This window comes from Cyprinus carpio, chromosome A3, assembly GCF_018340385.1.
Source record: "Cyprinus carpio isolate SPL01 chromosome A3, ASM1834038v1, whole genome shotgun sequence".
Taxonomy (NCBI): Eukaryota; Metazoa; Chordata; class Actinopteri; order Cypriniformes; family Cyprinidae; genus Cyprinus; species Cyprinus carpio.
In genome coordinates, this window is record NC_056574.1 from 34518298 (window position 1) to 34538415 (window position 20118).

The 20118-nt window shown below is 38.6% G+C and overlaps 2 protein-coding genes across 2 annotated transcripts; both read left to right on the top strand.

Moving 5' to 3' along the window:
- Positions 1 to 465: 465 nt before the first annotated feature.
- Positions 466 to 10635, top strand: LOC109076753 (kelch-like protein 20). The gene is made up of 11 exons (XM_042731468.1): positions 466 to 622; positions 1491 to 1777; positions 1935 to 2261; positions 2906 to 3049; positions 5238 to 5424; positions 6799 to 6945; positions 7079 to 7207; positions 7601 to 7777; positions 8366 to 8512; positions 8583 to 8748; positions 9580 to 10635. Exons 2-11 carry the CDS (start codon positions 1508 to 1510, stop codon positions 9749 to 9751), a joined length of 1866 nt encoding a protein of 621 aa, XP_042587402.1. The 5' UTR covers positions 466 to 622; positions 1491 to 1507; the 3' UTR covers positions 9752 to 10635.
- A 1300-nt stretch (positions 10636 to 11935) lies between these two features.
- On the top strand, positions 11936 to 19935 carry LOC109049625 (cytochrome b-c1 complex subunit 2, mitochondrial-like). The gene is made up of 14 exons (XM_019067287.2): positions 11936 to 12080; positions 13506 to 13607; positions 13698 to 13847; positions 13931 to 13995; positions 14083 to 14139; positions 14558 to 14682; positions 14766 to 14863; positions 14958 to 15015; positions 16369 to 16458; positions 17445 to 17644; positions 17723 to 17803; positions 18005 to 18081; positions 19222 to 19375; positions 19622 to 19935. The coding sequence occupies exons 1-14, from the start codon at positions 12048 to 12050 to the stop codon at positions 19703 to 19705; spliced, it is 1374 nt and encodes a 457-aa protein (XP_018922832.1). The 5' UTR covers positions 11936 to 12047; the 3' UTR covers positions 19706 to 19935.
- Positions 19936 to 20118: the final 183 nt, after the last annotated feature.

Here is a 20118-nt window from a genome sequence, read left to right on the forward strand (position 1 = left end):
AATAGATGCACTTGTGGTAGAAAAACAAAGTTCTTTAAGACCCACGGGATTGCTTGTAATAAAGATTTAAATGCAAAAGAAAAGGCACAAGAGTCGACTGTTTCTGTCAGTGGTGAGTTTTAATTAAACATTTTTGTGATAGCCTACATTTAACGTAAGAAAATTAGGCTATTTTTGTGTTTAAATGTGTGTCACTTTACAAACCTAGAAGTCAAATGCTTGAATAATACGCTGTTTATTGAGTTTAAACTTTTCGCTTGCCTGGCCCGAACCATTCGTTTTGATTACAAAACTCGGGTGTGGTTCGCGGGTGCAAGACAGCGTTCACATCATCCAAACGAACCGAACTCTGACGTCAATCGAATCCGGGAGCGCACCAAAAGTGCTGAGCACCTCATGAGTGACGAGTCCGAGCTGCTTCTGCACCGCAGACGGAGCATGTGTGAAACCACGTGACCGGATCCATGCCAGACCGACAGGGGGCGGTGAGGGTTCATCTCGTCCTTTCTGCGCCGCAGTCTGTGTGTAAAGAAGAAGACATGGCGTCACGACTCTTCACAAACAGCTGCAGGTGAAGATCTGAAGATTCTGAGCTGCGGTGTTAACTCAGACATGGTTTCTGGTGAGATCATTCTGCTCTTGTTTTTGGATGTTTTCACATTTCTTGCTCCGGCTCTGTTGTCGCTCATTATTCGTGTGGCTTATTAGAGACATATACACTCCTCCCTTATGTGTCTTACTTTATTATACAGCATTTTTAACGTTTGCATATCTAGTGATCTTTATATTTACACCACACCAACATCAGCAATCATTATATAATTTTATAGCTTTGTAAGAATAAACATAAATAACAGGAATGATTTGAACTGATTAATTTGACAGGATGTTTATTTTTTTCACTATAAGTATTTTCTGACATTTATTGTGTTTAATATACTTGATGTCGTTGTTGTGGATTTTATTTATATTGGTATTGTAAAGTTACATGTTAATGTATTTTGTTATAAGTATTACTTTTACATACTGTTTAATCATTTATATTAGAGTATGTTTAACATTAGACTGTTTAATTATTATTAGAATATGTGCAATTATGTATATTAGTACTGTAGGTGTTTTTATTTAACACGTCATAAGGACAAATAAATAATAAAAAAAAAAAATTTTTTTTAACATACTCTTTGTATTAATATTGTCCTTGAGTAATTGACCGAAAATATGGTCTAAGAGTTTTTCTAACTAACATTATTTATTTAAAATTTTTCATCATTTGCAATCACACACACACACACACACACACACACACACACACACACACACACACATTCCATTAAGCCTTTCAAATGTTTTGAGGTCAAAAGCCTGCATGCATATTTATTATCCAAGAATTAGAAACTGCTGTTTGAAATGGTTTTATATGATGTTCAGGATGTTGCATTGCTTGAGCTCATGTGTACTCTTTATGCTCTTCTCATATGTTCTGTCAGCCTGACTGAGTGTTGAGATGGAAATAATGGCTGTGAATCTGCTGGCCACCTCTCCGTCCACCTCCACGCTCCCTCCGTCTCCCTGTGAGGAGGACTCTGCTTTCCCACTGTCCTCTCTGGACAGCGAGGACTATGTGTTTGTGGAAGCGCGGCATCCCAACAAAGTGCTGGAAGGCTTGAACAGCTTACGGCTCAATAACGCCTTCTGTGATGTGACTCTGTGCTGCGGAGGACAGGAGTTTCCCTGTCACCGTATTGTACTGGCCTCCTTCAGCTCTTATTTTCAGGTCATAATCATGGTTTCTGTCAAAAGGCTGCCTAGTAGTAGGAATAGTCCTTGACTTAAATAATAGCCAGTGCCAAACTTGGCAGATCTTTATCAGATATTTTCATGTAGTGAGCTCCCTAATCGATGCTTAAAGTTGTGGTGTTTTGTTTGCGCAGGCCATGTTCTCCACCGACCTGATGGAGTCTCGTCAGGAGCGGGTGGCCATCAACGGAGTGGAGCCCCAGATGATTGGGATGCTGGTGAGCTACGCTTACACGGCGGAGGTGGTGATCTCCAAAGCTAACGTGCAGGCGCTCCTGGCGGCCGCCAATCTGCTGGACGTGATGGCGGTGCGGGAGGCCTGCTGCAGGTTCATGGAGCGACAGATGGACGAGATGAACTGCGTGGGCATTCACTGCTTCGCCGAGGCGCACTCGTGCAGAGAGCTGGAGCGACGCAGCATGGAATACATCCAGCAGCACTTCAGCACCGTTTGCCAACAGGTGTACATGACTGCAGGAGCGTTTAATCTTTAGATGAGTGTTTAAAGTGATGCTCAAGTACCACAGCAGGACCTCAGAATTGAACTTTTCCATCAACGGGGAATATTTGACCCCGGGAAGTTATTTCCTGGGGCATTTTTACAATCGCAAATGCATTTTTTTTATAATTACACTATTAAATGTATCTGTGTTTTATGTTAAATATTTACATTTAATCAATTAATTCATTCAGTTTATCAACCTGTTGGATCAACATCAACAAAAGTCAGAAGCTGCATTTGACATGGCATTTCTGTTTATTTACACTGACCGTTTAATGCTTCTCAAAGGTGATAGAAATGTATTTACACAACAGTTGCTTAATGTTGCTTCAGAGAGTATCTGAATTATAAATTTGTGACAATTTCAGCCTTGACTCTCTTAACTCTAAATGTTTGACATCATGAGGTTTCTGAGTGCCATTGTTTAGTTATATTCATTTATAAAGCACATTTCAAAACATCAGAAGTTGCAACCAAAGTGCTGTACAGAGGTATTAAAACAGAATTAACAGACTGGATCAAAACCTTGGAGACAAATGTTCTTTTAAGAGTTCATTATACTATGAACTTATGCCTTCTTTCTCTTCTGTTTCGCCTCATCAGGAGGAGTTTCTGTCTCTTTGTGCCGATAAACTGACTGAGATCATTGCCAGTGACCATCTGAACGTGCCAAAAGAGGAGACGGTGTTTGAGGCGGCTGTTGTCTGGCTGGAGAAGAACACCTCACGCAGACAGAGCTTCGAGAAGGTAACATCTTTATGTATTCAGGAAGAGACCTTCGAATTCTCTATTGACGCACTTTAGTAATGCTCTGTCACTTATGCTGCGGTCACACTAGACATTTTGAACACAGAATTTCTTAAGACATGATATAACGTCACACTCTGCTGCATCATTTCTAAAACATAAACTCAACATAGCAAACAATGCGAAACCCAAAATGTAGAAATATTTTGCAATATTTAGCAATCTACTCCACTTTCCTGCAGCTTTATAGTTTGTGTTCTTTCAGTTCCGCTGAGAAGTCAAGCTGTGAAGTATCATTCTTCTGTTGGTCAGACCTCTTCGTGTACGATACAAATTAGCAGGTCAGAGTTCACCAAACCAAAATGTGAAACATCTTCGAAATGAGCTTGCATTTTTGTTTTTTTAGTAGTGGTCGACCGATATATCGGCCGATATTTGGCATGTTTCAAATATCGGCATCGGCCGGTAAGTTTTCCTGTTTGGCCGATGCGTTCGAGGTGGGACTTTTATTTTGACAGCACTATATATTCATTCTCCCTCTTGTTCGCAGTCGTCAGTAACAGTTCTGTCTAATACAGATAGAAGTCTGTCTAATAATCTGACAGAACTGTTAAACAAAAGAATTAAAATGTATACAAAAAGTATTATAATGATTGCTTTTATATTATTAGTAATAGAAAGGCAAACATTATGCTACGTTCTTATTTGCTGTCAGCATTCAGCAAATACGCATTTATATAATTTAAACAAATCTTTGAAAGACTAATGAACATTTATTTTCACAAACCTTGCAAACTTTAGTCGGATCCAGTTGTGAGATCTTGTGAAGTGTGCATTTTTATCCAGCATGATCGCGTGTTCTCTGTGTGACGGTCAGTCCGTGTGAATTGAATGCTTTAAACATTAAATTCGTGATTTCAAATTATGCTGCGCTTTATGCATTCGTCCACTGTCACATTCATGTCATTTTCACTATGTGCTGTATGTAAAATGAGTGTTACCCTGGCTTTATTTGGAAAATATGATTCCCAATGAACACAAACTTCCCAGAATACTGAGTGCTGTGTTGGTTACAGTGTTTACTTCCGTTTTTTTTATTATATATTTTTTATTAAATATTTATTTATTTGTGAAAAAATACTTTTGTCATTTAAAGTATAAGTATTTAACACATTTATTTTTTTAATCCATTTTCAAATAATTTCAAATTTCTTAAATATTAATTAAAATAAATAAAATTATATCAGATATCGGCCACCCTGCTTTTCAAGACATCGGCTGTCAAAAAAACAATATCGGTCAACCACTAGTTTCTAGCGTTCATATGCGTAATATCATATGCATAAGTGTAATGTGACAGCACAAGACAGTTCATACATCATATTAAAAGCTATAAATTAGAGTACAATTGAGCTGTTATTTAACGTGGTTGATGTGCTTTATGTATGCGTGTTGATCAATGTTGATATGTGAATAAAAACCTAAATTAAATCGGTTCATTATGTAAAGTGTTGCTTCAGAAGACTTGGACTAAACCGCTCGATTCATATGGATTACTTTTACGATGTAATAGACATTTCCATTGTATTTAAACTCTAAGGTTGCAGCTAGGACAAAACGATTTTAATAGCCGAAATAACATTTCCCTTATCATTGTATTGTTAAACAAAAAGTAATTTTTAGCAAGCTCCACATATTGGTGTTTTTTGAGTGGTGTTTCAAAGGGAGGTTAGTATTATGATCTCAGTAGAGCTCCAGCAGATGTCTGGGATTAGACGCCTTTATGTGTTTTGATGAACTAAGCCTGCGAAAGGTCACATGCTCCTATGATTACAGTCGCTTCACAGGGATGTGCGAGAAGCGTAAATCTAGCCCTGTTTGGATGGGGTCGGATTGCGGTGTTTACATATCATTGTTGCCATGCAGTTATTTAAAGACTAGACCTTAATTACAGCTCTTGAGAAAAGCTCATTGCATATCTCATGGTAATGTAAAGCAGTTCTGAATGAACGGGATTGATTTTAAGTTGCAGTCAGTAGCGTTTGCTAAGACAAATGTCATTATTATTATTACTCATAATTTGGTTTAAAGAGATTAACCCAGAAATGAAAACTGTGTTGTCATACCCTCATGTCGCTTCAAACCCATAAGATTGGTTCAGTTCTTTTAAAGTTTCGCCCATCACTAGGTTCTCGAGCACATCAGGCTGCCCCTCATCAGTCCGTACTACATTCACGACGTCATCGAGACTCTGGACGTTGTGAAGGAATCGATCAAGTGCCAGAAGCTGATCTCTGAAGCCAAGGACTATTTACTGCTGCAGGACCGCAGAGGAGAGCTGTACAGCCCCCGAGCTCGACCTCGACGCGCAACAGGTGACCACAGTCCCCAAACCTGTCCTGCTACAACAGCTTCTTAAGTCTGGGTAATATGTCATTATTATAAGACAGATAGCTGAGCTAAAGTGACTGAATGCAGTTTGTCACCATTGAGAAAGTGAACGATAAGAATGAGAACAATTAATATTTAATGTGTTTATTTAAAGGCCAGTCAAACGTTTTAATGCTAAATGCTCATTATTACTACTTTCCACAGTTAGAACAGTTAACTGTTCACGATAACCCTGCTATGGATGCCCATTTCTGTGATTTTTTTTTTTTTTCACAGAATTGCGAGATATAGACTCAATTGCAAGATGTAAACTCAATTGCGAGATATAAAGTCGCAATTGTGAGATATAAACTCAATTGCGAGATATAGACTCAGTTGCAAGATATAAAGTCACAATTGCGAGATATAAACTCCCAATTGCGAGATATAGACTCAGTTATGAGATATAAACTCAATTGCGAGATATAAAGTCCCAATTGCGAGATATAGACTCAGTTGCGAGATATAGACTCAGTTGCGAGTTATAAAGTCACAATTGCGAGATATGAAGTCACAATTGCGAGTTATAAAGTCACAATTGCGAGTTATAAAGTCACAATTGCGAGATATAAACTCAATTGCGAGATATAGACTCAGTTGCGAGATATAGACTCAGTTGCGAGTTATAAAGTCACAATTGCGAGATATAAAGTCACAGTTGCGAGATATAAAGTCACAATTGCGAGATATAAAGTCACAATTGCGAGATTCTAACTTTTTTTTCGCAATTCTGACTTTTCTCGGAATTGTGAGATATAAACTCGCAATTGCGAGTTAAAGTCCAATTTTGATGCGGGGGAGAGACTGATACGTTCTCAGAATTGATTTTATATCTCACAATTCTGACTTTCTTACTCACAATTGCGTGTTATAAAGTCAGAATTACGAGATATAAACTCAGAAAAAAAGTCAGAATTGTAAGTTTATATTGCAGTTCTGACTTTATTTCTCAGAATTGCTAGTTTGTCTCGCAATTATGACTTTGTAACTCACAATTACGAGTTTATATCACGCAATTATGAGGAAAAAAGTCAGAATTACGAGTTTATATCATGCAATTATGAGAAAAAAAAAGTCAGAATTGTGAGATAAAAAGTCGCAATTACCTTTTTTATTTTTTATTCAGTGGCGGAAATGGGCTTCAATACCCTGCTCTGTGATAAATGTCAGAAAAAAATCAGAATTCCTATATTTGCTCTTGACATTCTCTCAGCCAACATCATGAGGTGCATCCTGGGATGCTTTCATCGGGGAAAAAGCACCGTGTCTTCTTGATGACTGTAATCATCCAGTGGCTGCTGTGTGTTCGTCTCTGTCAGGCACTGCTGAGGTGATTGTGACTGTAGGAGGCGAGGATGATAAGGTTGTGCTGCGCAGCGTGGAGAGTTTCGATCCCCTCACCAGCCAGTGGAAGAGTCTGGCCTGCCTGCCCTTCGCTGTCAGCAAACACGGCTTAGTCATGTCTGGTGAGTGTGTTAAAGGATGTGACATCGCTGTTCAACTTCCTGAGTCAGTTGCTCAGTGATGGTTTTTATTGATAGCTATGGCTGGGTGGTATATTAAGTATTCATGCATTTGTAATGATTTTGCTGTTTTCAGGCTCCATGCTGTATTTGGCTGGCGGTGAGTTTCCGGACGGCTCGGCCAGTAGAGAGATGTGGCGCTACGACCCGTGCTTTGACTCCTGGTCAGAGATGGCACCCATGAACGTGGCTAGATCAGAACTGGGTAATGGCCACCACATTTGTACAAACGTATACAAAAGAGCAGGTGGTTTATGCTGCGTTCAGTTCAGTCTCAAAAGATGGGACAGTGCAGTGGAGCGTATACTTTGTTTCCAATGAGTTCCACGTAACTTGCAAGGAGACATTTTTGTTGATTGTAGAATACCTGCAAAACTAATGATAACATTCCCATTGGTTTTTTACATCATTTTCAAAATATCAGGCATTATTTTTTAATGGCCTTATTTTTTCATGTTTTAATGGTCATTTCCAACTCAGGGTGGAATGCAGCATCATCCTGCCCTATTTCTTACCATTGTTTGGAAATAAAGAAGATACTGTTATCCTGTAATAAACAAGAGCGTACAAGAGCATTGCTCTGTTTGTGTTTTTTCAGGATTGGTGATGTTGGATGGATATGTGTTCGCCGTGGGCGGCTGGGAAGGCCGTTCTCGTCTGGACTCTGTTGAGTGTTATAATCCACAGACAAACACATGGCAGTTCATGGAATCGGTCAAGATGGCGGTCACTAGTCCAGCTGTGGTGGCTCTGGATGGATTACTCTATGTGACAGGTAGCAGGTTTCCTCCAACATAAGCTCCAGACAATCAGTGCTAGTAGTGCAGAAATAGCATACTCTTAAATATCTGAATTATTGAGAATATATACATATTTGCTGAATGCAATCCAATACATGGTGCTTACTCATTTTGGGGTGCTGATACCAAAACAGTGCTTGTTTTACTTCACACTTGCTCACAAAATTTTTACTCTTTGCAGCATTTGTAAGGTGAGAACAGTATTGAATCATCCATTTATCACCAAAACAGCTGCCACTAAGACACGACTCCTATCTTCCTCTGAGCCTGGTTACAACTATTTGTTCAATTATCAGCTGATTTCCACATGAATTAAAATCAGAGACAACCACTGCATTTTAATCATGATCCAAACAAAGATGCATCATATGCAGCATGAGTAGTTTTTAATCTAAATTAGATTATAATTTTGAAATTTTAAGCAAAATCAGAAATTTTTGTTTTTATTTTGTGAAAAACTACTTAATAGAAAATTTTTACTAATATTTTTGAACTTGGCATAATCAAAGTAGGTTATATTAGGTTTTTTGAGGGCTGTGTAATATTCCCTTCTGAAACCACAGGAGGTGCTGTTTTAGAAGATGGCGATGGCACAAACTTGGCACAGGTGTACAACCCTAAATCATGTGTGTGGACAGAGGTGGCGCCCATGCAGATCGCTCGCTCTGGATCTGCAGCTTGCATCCTGAAGGGCAAAATATACGTCATAGGTGAATATGGAGGCTTTTATTTCCCAAGCCTTGTCCTGTAGAGCAGTGGATCACAGCTGTTCCTCTCTAGGCGGCTGGCACGCTTCCACCGAGAACACGGATAAAGTGGAGTGCTACGACCCCAAGACCAACAAGTGGACCATGTGTGCTCCCATGAAGGAGAGACGCTATCGACCCGGCGTGGCGGTGGTGGACGGAAAGATTTACGTTTTAGGAGGAGAGGAGGGATGGGACAGGTGAGAGATACTACACGTTTGTAGTCACGCCATTATCTCTGTGACATAGCTACGTCACCATGTTTAATATATTCTCATAATCACAAACACATTTCAGCTTTTCCACATCAAAAAATCTTCATCTACAGTAAACGTACAAATACACACACTGTGTTTTTACTATGATTACATAGAGCGGCAATAAGCGTTGTGGGGTTGTCATGGCAAAAAGACAAAAAGCACTGCAAACACACTATATTATAAAATCTAAGTCTGGGTTTTGTTCTGTGTAAATCAAATAACATTTGGATCAGTTTATATTATAAAATCTAAGTCTGGGTTTTGTTCTGTGTAAATCAAATAACATTTGGATGTAAATAGTCCTCTTCCTGACATAAATGTAGAACACCGACCCGCTACATCTGATCTTATCACATAAATTAATACATCTACATACAGTAGTCATCAAGCACGGCATCAGCATCTTCATCTGACTTTATTTTGGATTTTGTTTTATAATTTAATACAGATTTATTATCAAAAATGGTGGCAATAAAATGAATGCATACATCTTTAAAGATTTAATTATTATTTTTTTTTTTTAATTAATTTGAACAATTTCTTTCTTTCTTTCACCACTGTTGTTGTATTCCACAACAGTTAATACAAGGACAAAAATCTAATGTATATGTTATTGCTTAAAAGAAATCAATGTTTTGATAAAAGTCCTGTTTTTGATTTATTCATTCACATTTGCCAAATTCTGTGATGTCCACGTTATACTGTAAATGATTATTATGACTGGATTCTGTGTCACAGTCATAGGGTCCTGTCTGTCCTGCCTCCCCTCAGGTATCATGACACTATAGAGCGGTACTGTGAGGAATCAGACAGCTGGGAGATCGTCGGAGAAATGCCCACCAGCCGCAGCTGGCTGAGCTGCGTCTCCCTGCAGCTCCGGAAGGACACTCACGCAGGCAGCCATCCTGGCACTGCAACCGAGACGGAGTTTCCCGTGGACTGAGAGCACTAGGGCTCCACCTGCATCACTGCCGGCCGGGACGGACGGCCAGGGGGCAGCTTCAGAGCGCACGGCTCCACCACAGTTTCCGTGACCTAAACGCTGGAGGGTCTTCAGAAAACACTCATGTCATAAGCTATGCTTTCTCCAGTCCGGCCCACTGCCCCGGTGTGAGGCTGGATGGATTGATGATATCTGTGGTGATCGTGAGTCTGTGTGTGTGTGCGTGTGTGTGCTGCCATCCCAGAGTCTCCGCAGTATCAGTTCAGTGTGATGTTCAAGTGACGTACAGGGTTCCTCCCATGCGCTGAGCACCTCATGATTGTGACTTATAAAAGTACTTATTTGTTTTCTAACAAAGTGTTGTAGTGAAATGTTTTGTACTTTTTGTATAGTGTTGTTAGTGTTGTATTTATGAGAAGATTTTTGTTGTACTGAGAGATTTATGGAGTAATTAGCACAGAAACACTGAAACATGTTAACTGACTTTCTTTAAAGGGACAGTTCACCCACAAAAGATAATTCTGTCCTCATTTACTCACTCTCAAGTTGTTCCAAGCCTGTATGAGTTTCATCTGTTGAACACGAAATGTTGGTAACCAATTTCTGTTCCCTATTGACTTCCATAGTATGAAGAAAAGAATGAAAAAAAAAAAAAATATTAGAAACTGTTTGGTTATGAAGGTCATACAGGAGAATTTTCGTTCAGGGTGAACTATCCCTTTAAAACCATAATTAGTCTTCGTATTGTGCACAGTATGTATACCAAAATTACCTTCTACATTTGCCAAAATGTTTAGTATATAACAGCATACTGCATCCCACAATGCAGCTTGTTCAGCTTGATTGTCTCATTAAGATATAAAAAAATTAAAATATATATTTGTGATATGGAGTATATCCCAATGCATTCTTTCTACATCCAGTACTTTTGAGGTCAGTATATATATATATATGTGTGTGTGTGTATGTATGTGTGTGTGTGTATGTGTATATGTATGTATGATGGAAGGCTGCATTCACTCTTTTTTAAAATAATAACATATATATGAACTTTAGTTCAAATACATATTTTGAACAGTATATAATTATGCATGCATAAATAAAATGGAAAAAGAACAAAAAAACAAGAGAGAAAACATACGTTACTACAGAATTTGGTTCAATCGGGTGTAAAAATGTCCAATAAATACTCATAAACTTTTATAGTTTGTCCGTACACCTTGCGTCAATAAAACTATAAATGTGTTTTATTAGCAAACTTTCCTTTATGAATGGGAAGTTTGGTCAAAATTATAAGTGAATAAAAATTGAAAGCGTGTTTTCTCCTCTTTTGAATATTCAGTGAAGGCAAAAAGAACATCCTCCCAGAAAAGTGAGAGCGGTCTTGAACTCGAAATAGTTTCAGTGATGTGTTTCTGTATTAAACAAACTGATAATGAACCTTTTTTGGGTGTGAGAGATGCTTTAGGGACACTGAGAGAGTTTGGAAATATGTTTTTCAATTGCTAAAATTGTTTTAAGAGAGAGAGGGAGATTTTATAACACGCCACACCATTTGTTAAAATAAAAAAAATAAAAAAGTTAACAAACATACACTTTAATTCACTCAAGACATTTAACAAATGTTAGTTCTCCATCTTTAACAGAGCATAGTATTTCTTTATAATTCCATAAATTTTCAATTTCTTCAATATTCTTCACATTTTTTAAACATTTTAAAGAGAGAGGGAGATCTGTTTTTGGTTTAAAAGATCATGAAAAGTCGGACATTATTATTTATTTATTTATTATTAATAATATTATTAATTTTTTATTTATTATTATTATTATTATTTTGCTTTTGGCTTTATACATTCGTGTACATTTACATGTAATATGATTTATTATTGTATATGTTTTATATGTATATAACTACAGCGTTTCGTGTCTTTTTGTGTCCGTATTTTATATATAATGTAATACGGCTGACTCAAGTCAGAACGATCAGTTTTATTGCTTATATTTTTATAAGTGTACAGTTTCTGTTGTTTTGCAATGATAAAAAGTCATCGTTGACATTTCTCGCACTTTTCTCGTACTTAAATATTTCGTATATAATATTTAACAGTCTTGAACACAATACTCTATTATATATAATATTTATCTTGAATATTTGATCAAATCTGTTTAATATTAAACAGCTCGGCGTTCCGGTGTGTCCATATATGGTGTTTCGCCGTGGCGCACTGGATTGTGGGTAGGTCTTCAGGTCGGCCATAACCGTCTTTCCCGGCGGCTGAAGGAGAGGAGCGCAGTCATGACGGGATTCAGAGGCTTCACTCATCTCTCCGTGAGTCCGCTTTTTCTCAGTCTGCACTGATTTCTCCTCTCTGTTCACATGTCGTGTTTAAAATACACACGAAGCTTTCAGGGGCACCAGAAGCCTCTCCTCGCAGCGTTGCAGGCTAATGTTGCTAGTGTCATTAATGCGCCGGTGTTTGTCGTGCACCCGGTGTGAACTCCTCTGGACGCTGGAAAGCCTCAAATCAAACGCCAGTCATTCAGAAAGAGCCTAGAGGCTTCTGTTCCCGCATGTCCTGGCGGCGGTTTGTAAATCCCCGGTGCTGTTGTGTTTCTGTGATGAAGGTCATGGCACAGCGATGCTGTACTTCCTCAGGATCACATGCGACCCTTCACCCGGTCTCTGTGTGTGACCCGTGTGTGACTCTCTTCACCCGGTCTCCGTGTGTGACCCATGCCTGAACGTCCAGGAAGAGACGCTCAGATCAGACACAGAATGAGGGAGTCATGGGTCTCCTGTCACTGGGAAACCTGTGAATGTCAGAGATTTAAACTCGTGATTTCCAGGTTTGGGGAAGTCTACATTGTTGAGTAAATAAAACAAAAAATAATATAAAGTAATAATAAATTAATAAAAAAATAGAAGTTGGAGTATTTAAATAGTTATTCTTTTTGAAGGCAGTCTCCATGAATTGATTTTAGATTTACGGTCATTTAGCAGAAGCTTTTATCCAGAGCTACTTACGAATGAGGACAATAGAAGCAATGAAAGAGCAATGATATGTACATGCTGTGACAAGTCTCGGTAAAGCAGTACATGTAGCAAGAGTTTTTTTTTTTTAATAAAAAGAAAAACAAGTCAAAAGAATAGGAAAAGATAAAAGAATAGAAAAGGCTAGTGTCAGAGTGTCATTTTTTATAATATATAAAAACAAAACAAAAAGATAGAATAGAGAATGCAAGTGTTATAGGCTCTTTTTAAAATAAAAATAAAACAAGTCAAAAGAATAGAAAAATAATAGAAACTACTATTGTTAGAGGGTCATTTGATAGAATAAAAAAGAATAGAGAATGCTAGTGTTAGGCTCTTTTTTTTTTTCTAAATCTTTATCCAGTAATCACATATGACTGAAGCTAAGCCTTCAGATCTCTAACATATAGTGATGGGTCTGTGTTTAACATTACTGAGCTCATCTGCAGTGCTCGAACATGACCCATTAACAGTAGTTCAGAGTTTCTAACACTGACAGATACACCTCTCTGAGGACGGCAGCCTCGATGAAAAGCAAAACCAGATTGGGCGAGCACAGCTGTTTTATCCGTTGAATGAATAGCACAGCCTCTGCTTAACAAGCTCCATGTGCAGGATGAGTTATTCACTGTAATTTAATACTTATTTAAATCACTAATAAGGGATGTTTGCTTTAGAAGAAACAACTACTACTAGAGACTCTTACATATCGTGTTTTCACAGAGACGATGTTACGCCGCCGCCAGGAGGAGCGAGGCATTAACTGAACCTCTGCTCACCCGAAAACCTGCAGCTGCACCAGCCCTCCCGCCCCAGGACGTCCAGGTAATGTGAACGGATGAATGCTGTTACGCTCTCAGTTCAAATCAATGCCTAAACCCGCCACTTTTGCTTAATCAATACGGTTTGCTGTAGGTGTCCAAGCTTCCCAGCGGTCTTCTCGTCGCCTCTCTGGAGAACTACTCCCCCGTCTCTAAAATCGGGGTGTTTGTGAAAGCCGGCAGTCGCTACGAGACTGCAGAAAACCTGGGCGTCACGCACATCCTGCGATTAGCAAGCAATCTGGTAAACTTCTGTGTGAACTGATCATCGCTGCAGAGGATGGTTTTGTAGGGCTGATAGTGATGAATTTGTCCCGTGTGTTTCAGACCACTAAAGGTGCGTCTGCATTCAGGATCTGTCATGGTCTGGAGGCAGTGGGCGCCAGTTTGAGGTCAGCTGTGTATTTATGTATGACTGCTTTGAAACACTTTCTGTCTTTCATTTCTCTCACTGTGATGTTGTTGTTTTGTATTTTTAGTGTGACGTCATCAAGGGAACACATGGTCTATTCTCTGGACTGTCTTAGAGATGATTTGTGAGTATCTCTGCAATAAATGAGCTTCTAAACATAAGACCCGGTCTTATGGGAACCAGTTCTCACTATTAACCATGACTTTTGCCTCAGTAAACTCTTAATTACTGCTACTCCTATATTAAAATAAATGCTTTTTGAACTTTCTATTGATCTAAGAATTTAAAAAATGATCAGGGTTTCAGCTAAAATATTAAGCAGAAAAAAAAAATCAACATTGATAATAGTAATGTTTGTTGAGCAAATCAGCAGATATTAGAATGATTTCTGAAGGATCATGTGACACTGAAGACTGAAGAAATGATGCTGAAATCACAGGATAACATTCAAACTCACGGCTATTTTAATTATTCAGATTTGAAAACGAATGGGAATTGTGTGTATTGTGAATGAGTGTCTTGTGGATGTGTTTCCTGTGCAGTGACGGCGTCACAGAGTACCTGATCAATGTGACCACTGCTCCTGACTTCAGACCCTGGGAGCTGTCTGACCTCTTGCCGAGGGTCAAGATAGACAAGGCTGTTGCAGACCAGAGCCCACAGATAGGTACATTATGGTGTATATCATCCCATGAAATGAATGTGGAGGCTCGGCGTCTGATGCTGATGAGATGTTCTGTCCCTGCACAGGTGTTCTGGAGAAGCTGCATGAAGCTGCGTATAAGAACGCTTTATCCAACTCACTGTACTGTCCGGACCACATGGTGGGGAAGATTAGTGTTGATCATGTAAGTGACCGACAGCAGCGTCAGTCTGTGAATATTACTTTATTTAAGCTGAGCCATATGCAAACACTTTTCTCTTTCTGCTTTGAAATTCTAGCTGCAACAGTTCTTTGCTAATAACTACACCAGTGCAAGAATGGCCCTCGTTGGATTGGGTAAGTCGCTGCAGTGATTACGTATTTTTGAAGTCCAGCCTGGGAGTTTGCGTCACCTTCGTTACCTCAACAAAAACTCAATACGATTTTTCCATTGGCTTTTAGGTGATTGTAGAAAATAAGCTCTGTGACCAACAAATGTTTATAATTCTTACATGTTTTAATCTTCACAAATGAACACAACTTGTATTAATTTTGAACGCTGAATAAAATTGGCAGAAGTAAAGTGTTAAACAGGCTAGAAACAAACCACACCGCAATTGAACGACTTCAACATCACCATCACTAAGCTTCGACAAACTATTTCAGTCTTGATTTAAAGAACATTTTCCCTGAAAGTTTGCATTAGAGTAGTTCACAGGAGCACAGTTGTAGACTACAAGGCTGTGTAAGCGGACTAGTGAGTAGATGAGTTTTCCTGTTCAGGGTGATGACTTTTAATGTCCCAAACAACCTCTGTAGTCTCATTTAGACACTTGTTAGCAACCACCTTTTCAGGACAGGAAAAAATCATTAGTGGGTATTACTGATGTATTCTATGTTGTAGACATTTATCCAAAAATCTGTTTTAAAAACCTGTTGACTTCAGGATGATAGAACTAGAAGTACTAAAATGCTAACTTGTTTCCAAGATTTGGCCTAAAAAAATAAGTCATCCTTGCAGTGCTCTATTATGCTGTTGAGCTGGGCTGGGCAACATTTTTAAGGTGTATTTATGAGGATTTTGCTGGCCTTGTAAAATTAAAACACCATCTTGATAGTGACTTTCACACACCCCTCCCAAAAATTATTAAATTAAATGAAGTAATTCAATTTAAATTTAACAAATACATACAAAAAAGAAGCATGTTTTCCCATTGCAACATTATATTTTAAACACATTATGGAGTTTCTTTAAACTAGATTTTCATTCTGTTTTACATCTTGATATGTTTATGATGTGTCTTGAATCTACTTGGTCAAAATTGTGTTTTGGTTGCTCTACTTGAAATTAAAACAGCCTTTTTTGTAGTTTAGTGTGTCACTTTAATATAGCTGTATTTAGGGGTCAACCGATATGTGTTTTTCAGGGCCGATGTCAATACCGATTATTATAGATAAAATTTACTGGTAACTGATATTTTGAACCGATATATGTCTGGTGTAAAAATGAAAATTAATGTCAAAATTAAGAATAACAAGGACTCCGACAAAAACTTTCTTTAAATGCTGTTAAATTATTATATCGGCAAATCGGGTTTGAAAATGACCGATACCGATAACCATAAAAAAAGCTTAATATCGGCACTGATGAGTGAATGTGACTGTCTCCTGTTAGACATTTGATCATGTTGAATCTCTGTGTTTGTGAAGGCGTCAGTCATGCTGCTCTGATGAAGGTGGGTGAGCAGTTCTTCAGCACCCATACAGGGGCTGCTGCACCAGGGGCTGTTTACCGGGGCGGTGAGTACACCCACACTTCATGACATGTACAGGGTGATGAACTGATGAAATGATGATACAAAGCAAGGAAGAGTACCTAAAACCACATTACCAGAGTTACAACAATTCAGATACACTTCTGTGCAAAAGTCTTAGGGCGCTAGTATATTCAACAGCAAAAAAAGTTTTTAAGTCTGTTATTTCTTTTGCTGTAGTGGGTCAGAAAGAAATATCAGTTTACATTTCCAAACATTCCTTTTGCCATTAATTGTTGTTGTTGAAAATACTAATGGCCTAAGACTTTTGCATAGTAGTGTATATAAAATGATAGCAACAATTTGAGAAAAGACACCAATGTTAAATGAACGATTATTATTATGAATAATAAAAAAATTGTCTAGAACATGCCTGGGTTATAATTCACTCCAAAATCTATAGAAAAAAATAATAAATCACATTTTTGTATAAACCATGTGAAAAATTATGCATTTTTTTTTTATTTTATTTTTTTATATAAGATAAGAATTCATTTTTATTACAACAATGAGGATTATTATTGGTATTAAATTGAATAAAATGATTTTAACCATTTATATGTCACGGTCATGTTTGTTCCATTGCTTTGAATTTTTTCTGATTTAAATAGAAAGCTGTGCTGTGTATAACAGTATTTTCACTGTAACTAGAATGTAAAGTGAAAGATGAATCAGCATCGAGAAAAACAAATAGCAATAATATAAAATGCATGCGTCATGCATAATCACATTGTATTTATTTATTAGTTTGTTTATTTATTTGCACTACAGTAATGAGAATTTTGTTGATGGATGATTAATTGTTATTTAAAAAATCATGGTACAATAAATCCTAATGGTCCAAAAATAAATTGTTTTCTTTGTATCATTTATTTTGTGTATGTAAATTTGACCTGGCTGTAATTTTGTAAGATTGAATGAATGAAAAATTGACTGAATGAATGACTCTACTGAAGTGGCGTTTGTGTGCAGGTGAGCTGCGTGTGCAGAGCGGTGGAGGTCTGGTGCATGCGCTGCTGGCGTGTGAAGGAGCCGCGGCAGGCTCTGCGGAAGCAAACGCCTTCAGCGTGCTGCAGAGGGTTCTGGGTGTTGGACCACACGTCAAGAGAGGATCCAACATCACCAGCAAACTCAGTCAGGGCATCACCAAGGCCACCGCACAGCCGTTTGATGTGAGTGCTAGTCATCTGCGATCACTTTTCTTCAAAGTACGGATGTTTAGATCTCACTACAGCTGATTTTCCTCACAGGCCACGGCCTTCAGTGCTACTTACTCTGACTCCGGGCTCTTCGGAGTGTATATCATCTCACAAGCAGATTCAGCCCGCGAGGTGAGTGTTTAGAGAACAGACATTTGTTGTTTGATTAAGGACTAGTCATTATACATTCATTCTGATGTTGTTCTAAAGCTGTCTGTCAGTAAGCACACACAGTGACTGTTTTATTTGTGGTTGAACTGTTCCATTAATGCTGACAGTGTGAAGTGAGTGAGTGATTGATTGACATCTGCATTGATCTCTCTCTGTGTGCAGGTGATCAATGCAGCCATGGCACAGGTGATAGCTGTGGCTGAAGGAAGACTTACTGCAGATGACCTCACCAGAGCCAAGTGAGTCCATCAACACCAGCCAGTCAGCAGAGTAAATGAAACGCCATTCGCAAAGCTTTTAAAGTGATAGCTCACCCAAATATGAAAATTACCCCATCATTTACTCACCCTCAAGCCATCGTAGGTGTATATGACTGACTTCTTTCAGACGAATCCAATCGGAGTTCTATTAAAAAAAATATCCTGGCTCTTCCAAGCTTTGTAATGGAGGTGAATGGGTGTTTTTTTCCAATAGTCCAAAAGAAGACCAATAAAGCGCATCCATCCATAATAAAAAGTGCCTCACACGGCTCCGGGGGGTGAATAAATGCATTTTTGTTAGAAAAAATCCATATTTTAAACTTTATAAACAGTATTCTCTAGCTTCTGCTAACTGTCGAACACACGTTTACAACAGAAGACCTTTCCAGCGGGCGACGCAGGACGTAGCATAAGGTCCGGTGAGAAGTGACGAATGCAGAAGGGCAGCGGAGAGAGTAAAACAAAACACTGGTCGAGTTAGAAGTACTAAACGATGTTTTGCAAAGATAAATGTCTGAGGATTTCAGTATAAGCCAAGAGGAGACTGGTTTTCCTTTAAACGTTGTTTCTTTGCTCCTGTAAACAAACGTCGGTTCTCGCGAGGCTAGCGTATTCTCACTGGACCATTATCCACCGGAATGAACGTGCGTACGACAGCAGAAGCTAGAGAATACTGCTTATGAAGTTTTAAATATGGATAATTTTCATGCAAAAACACATTGATACACTTCAGGAGGCTCTTGCCATTATAGAGCTTGGAAGAGCCAGGATATTTTTAAATATAACTCTGATTGGATTCGACTGAAAGAAAAAAGTCATAAACGCATAGGATGGCTTGAGGGTGAGTAAATCATGGGCTAATTTTCATTTTTGAGTGAACTATCCCTTTAATGCCCATAATGCATTCCTATATAAACCGCAGTGCTTTTTGATCTAATAAGAATCAATTCGCTTGTAACTTCGGGAAGTATTTCTATAAAACTGTAGGCTGCAGTAGACATACAGAAATACTGTGATCAAGTTTGTGCTTTTTATTTAGAGTAATGTGCTTTAAGAAAGTAAAAGGTGTCTCAGTGTGGACGTCAGGTGAACGAAGGGCCCGGTATTGTGTGTTTTCAGGACTCAGCTGATGGCTGATTATCTGATGTCTTTGGAGAGTTCAGAGGGTCTGCTGGAGGAGCTGGGTGTTCAGGTTTTGAGCAGTGGCACCTACAGCTCACCACAGACTGTGACGCAGAGCATCGACTCCGTGACCTCCAGTGACGTTGTCAAAGTAAGTCATTTATGTAAATCATGATATGTTAACCCATGGCCATGGTGGTGTTAGTGCCATGCTCTGCAGTTTGAGCTACAGGACCACTACCTAGATACTAACAATAAACATGGATACATTTATTGATACAAATACTCAATGTGTCAAATAATATGGACTGTTAGCTTAACTGGTGGTTCTGCTAGCAGCACCACTTACTCATAAAACGATGGGATGACAGCAGAATTGTCTTTTTTCCCCCTATAGGCTGCAAAGAAGTTTGTTGAAAGCAAGAAGACCATGTCATGTTATGGACATCTGGCAAACACACCGTTTGTTGATGAATTGTGAGAGAAAGTCCCAGTCTAAAGTGCACACATTGTGCAACAGCTGCTTATCTGAGTGTAAAAACATTCATAACTTGTTTGAATCCCTGATCACTGTTGATAGTTGTTTTTTTGCTCAGTTCATCATGAAGTCTGGTCCTTAGTAACGGTTTACTGAGAGCAGAGCGTCAGTTTCGTCAGTTTCACTGTATATCTGATGTACGGTCATTAAAACAAATCTATCAGTGATTAATACTCCTTGTCTGCTCATCATTTCCCTGAAGAGTCTGTGGGATCATGGTTTTTGACCCCTTGCTTTTGGTAGTTCCTCCATTAGACAGCAGAGGGAGACAATAAGCTGCACATGAGGTTTAAGAGAAAGAAATCCCGTCTTTTAATTTGTGGTTATGTTTAAGAAATAGGTATGTGTGCTTTATT

What these genes read in the sequence shown, in the direction of transcription:
- LOC109076753 (XM_042731468.1), top strand. Translation starts at nt 1,508, where the DNA reads ATGGAAATAATGGCTGTGAATCTGCTGGCCACCTCTCCGTCCACCTCC. An exon ending in TCGACCTCGACGCGCAACAG is followed by an intron (nt 5,425 to 6,798) that starts GTGACCACAGTC and finishes CGTCTCTGTCAG; the next exon opens with GCACTGCTGAGGTGATTGTG. An exon ending in CGTGGCTAGATCAGAACTGG is followed by an intron (nt 7,208 to 7,600) that starts GTAATGGCCACC and finishes GTGTTTTTTCAG; the next exon opens with GATTGGTGATGTTGGATGGA.
- LOC109049625 (XM_019067287.2), top strand. Translation starts at nt 12,048, where the DNA reads ATGACGGGATTCAGAGGCTTCACTCATCTCTCC. An exon ending in GCAGTGGGCGCCAGTTTGAG is followed by an intron (nt 13,996 to 14,082) that starts GTCAGCTGTGTA and finishes TTGTATTTTTAG; the next exon opens with TGTGACGTCATCAAGGGAAC. An exon ending in AAGCAGATTCAGCCCGCGAG is followed by an intron (nt 17,804 to 18,004) that starts GTGAGTGTTTAG and finishes CTCTGTGTGCAG; the next exon opens with GTGATCAATGCAGCCATGGC.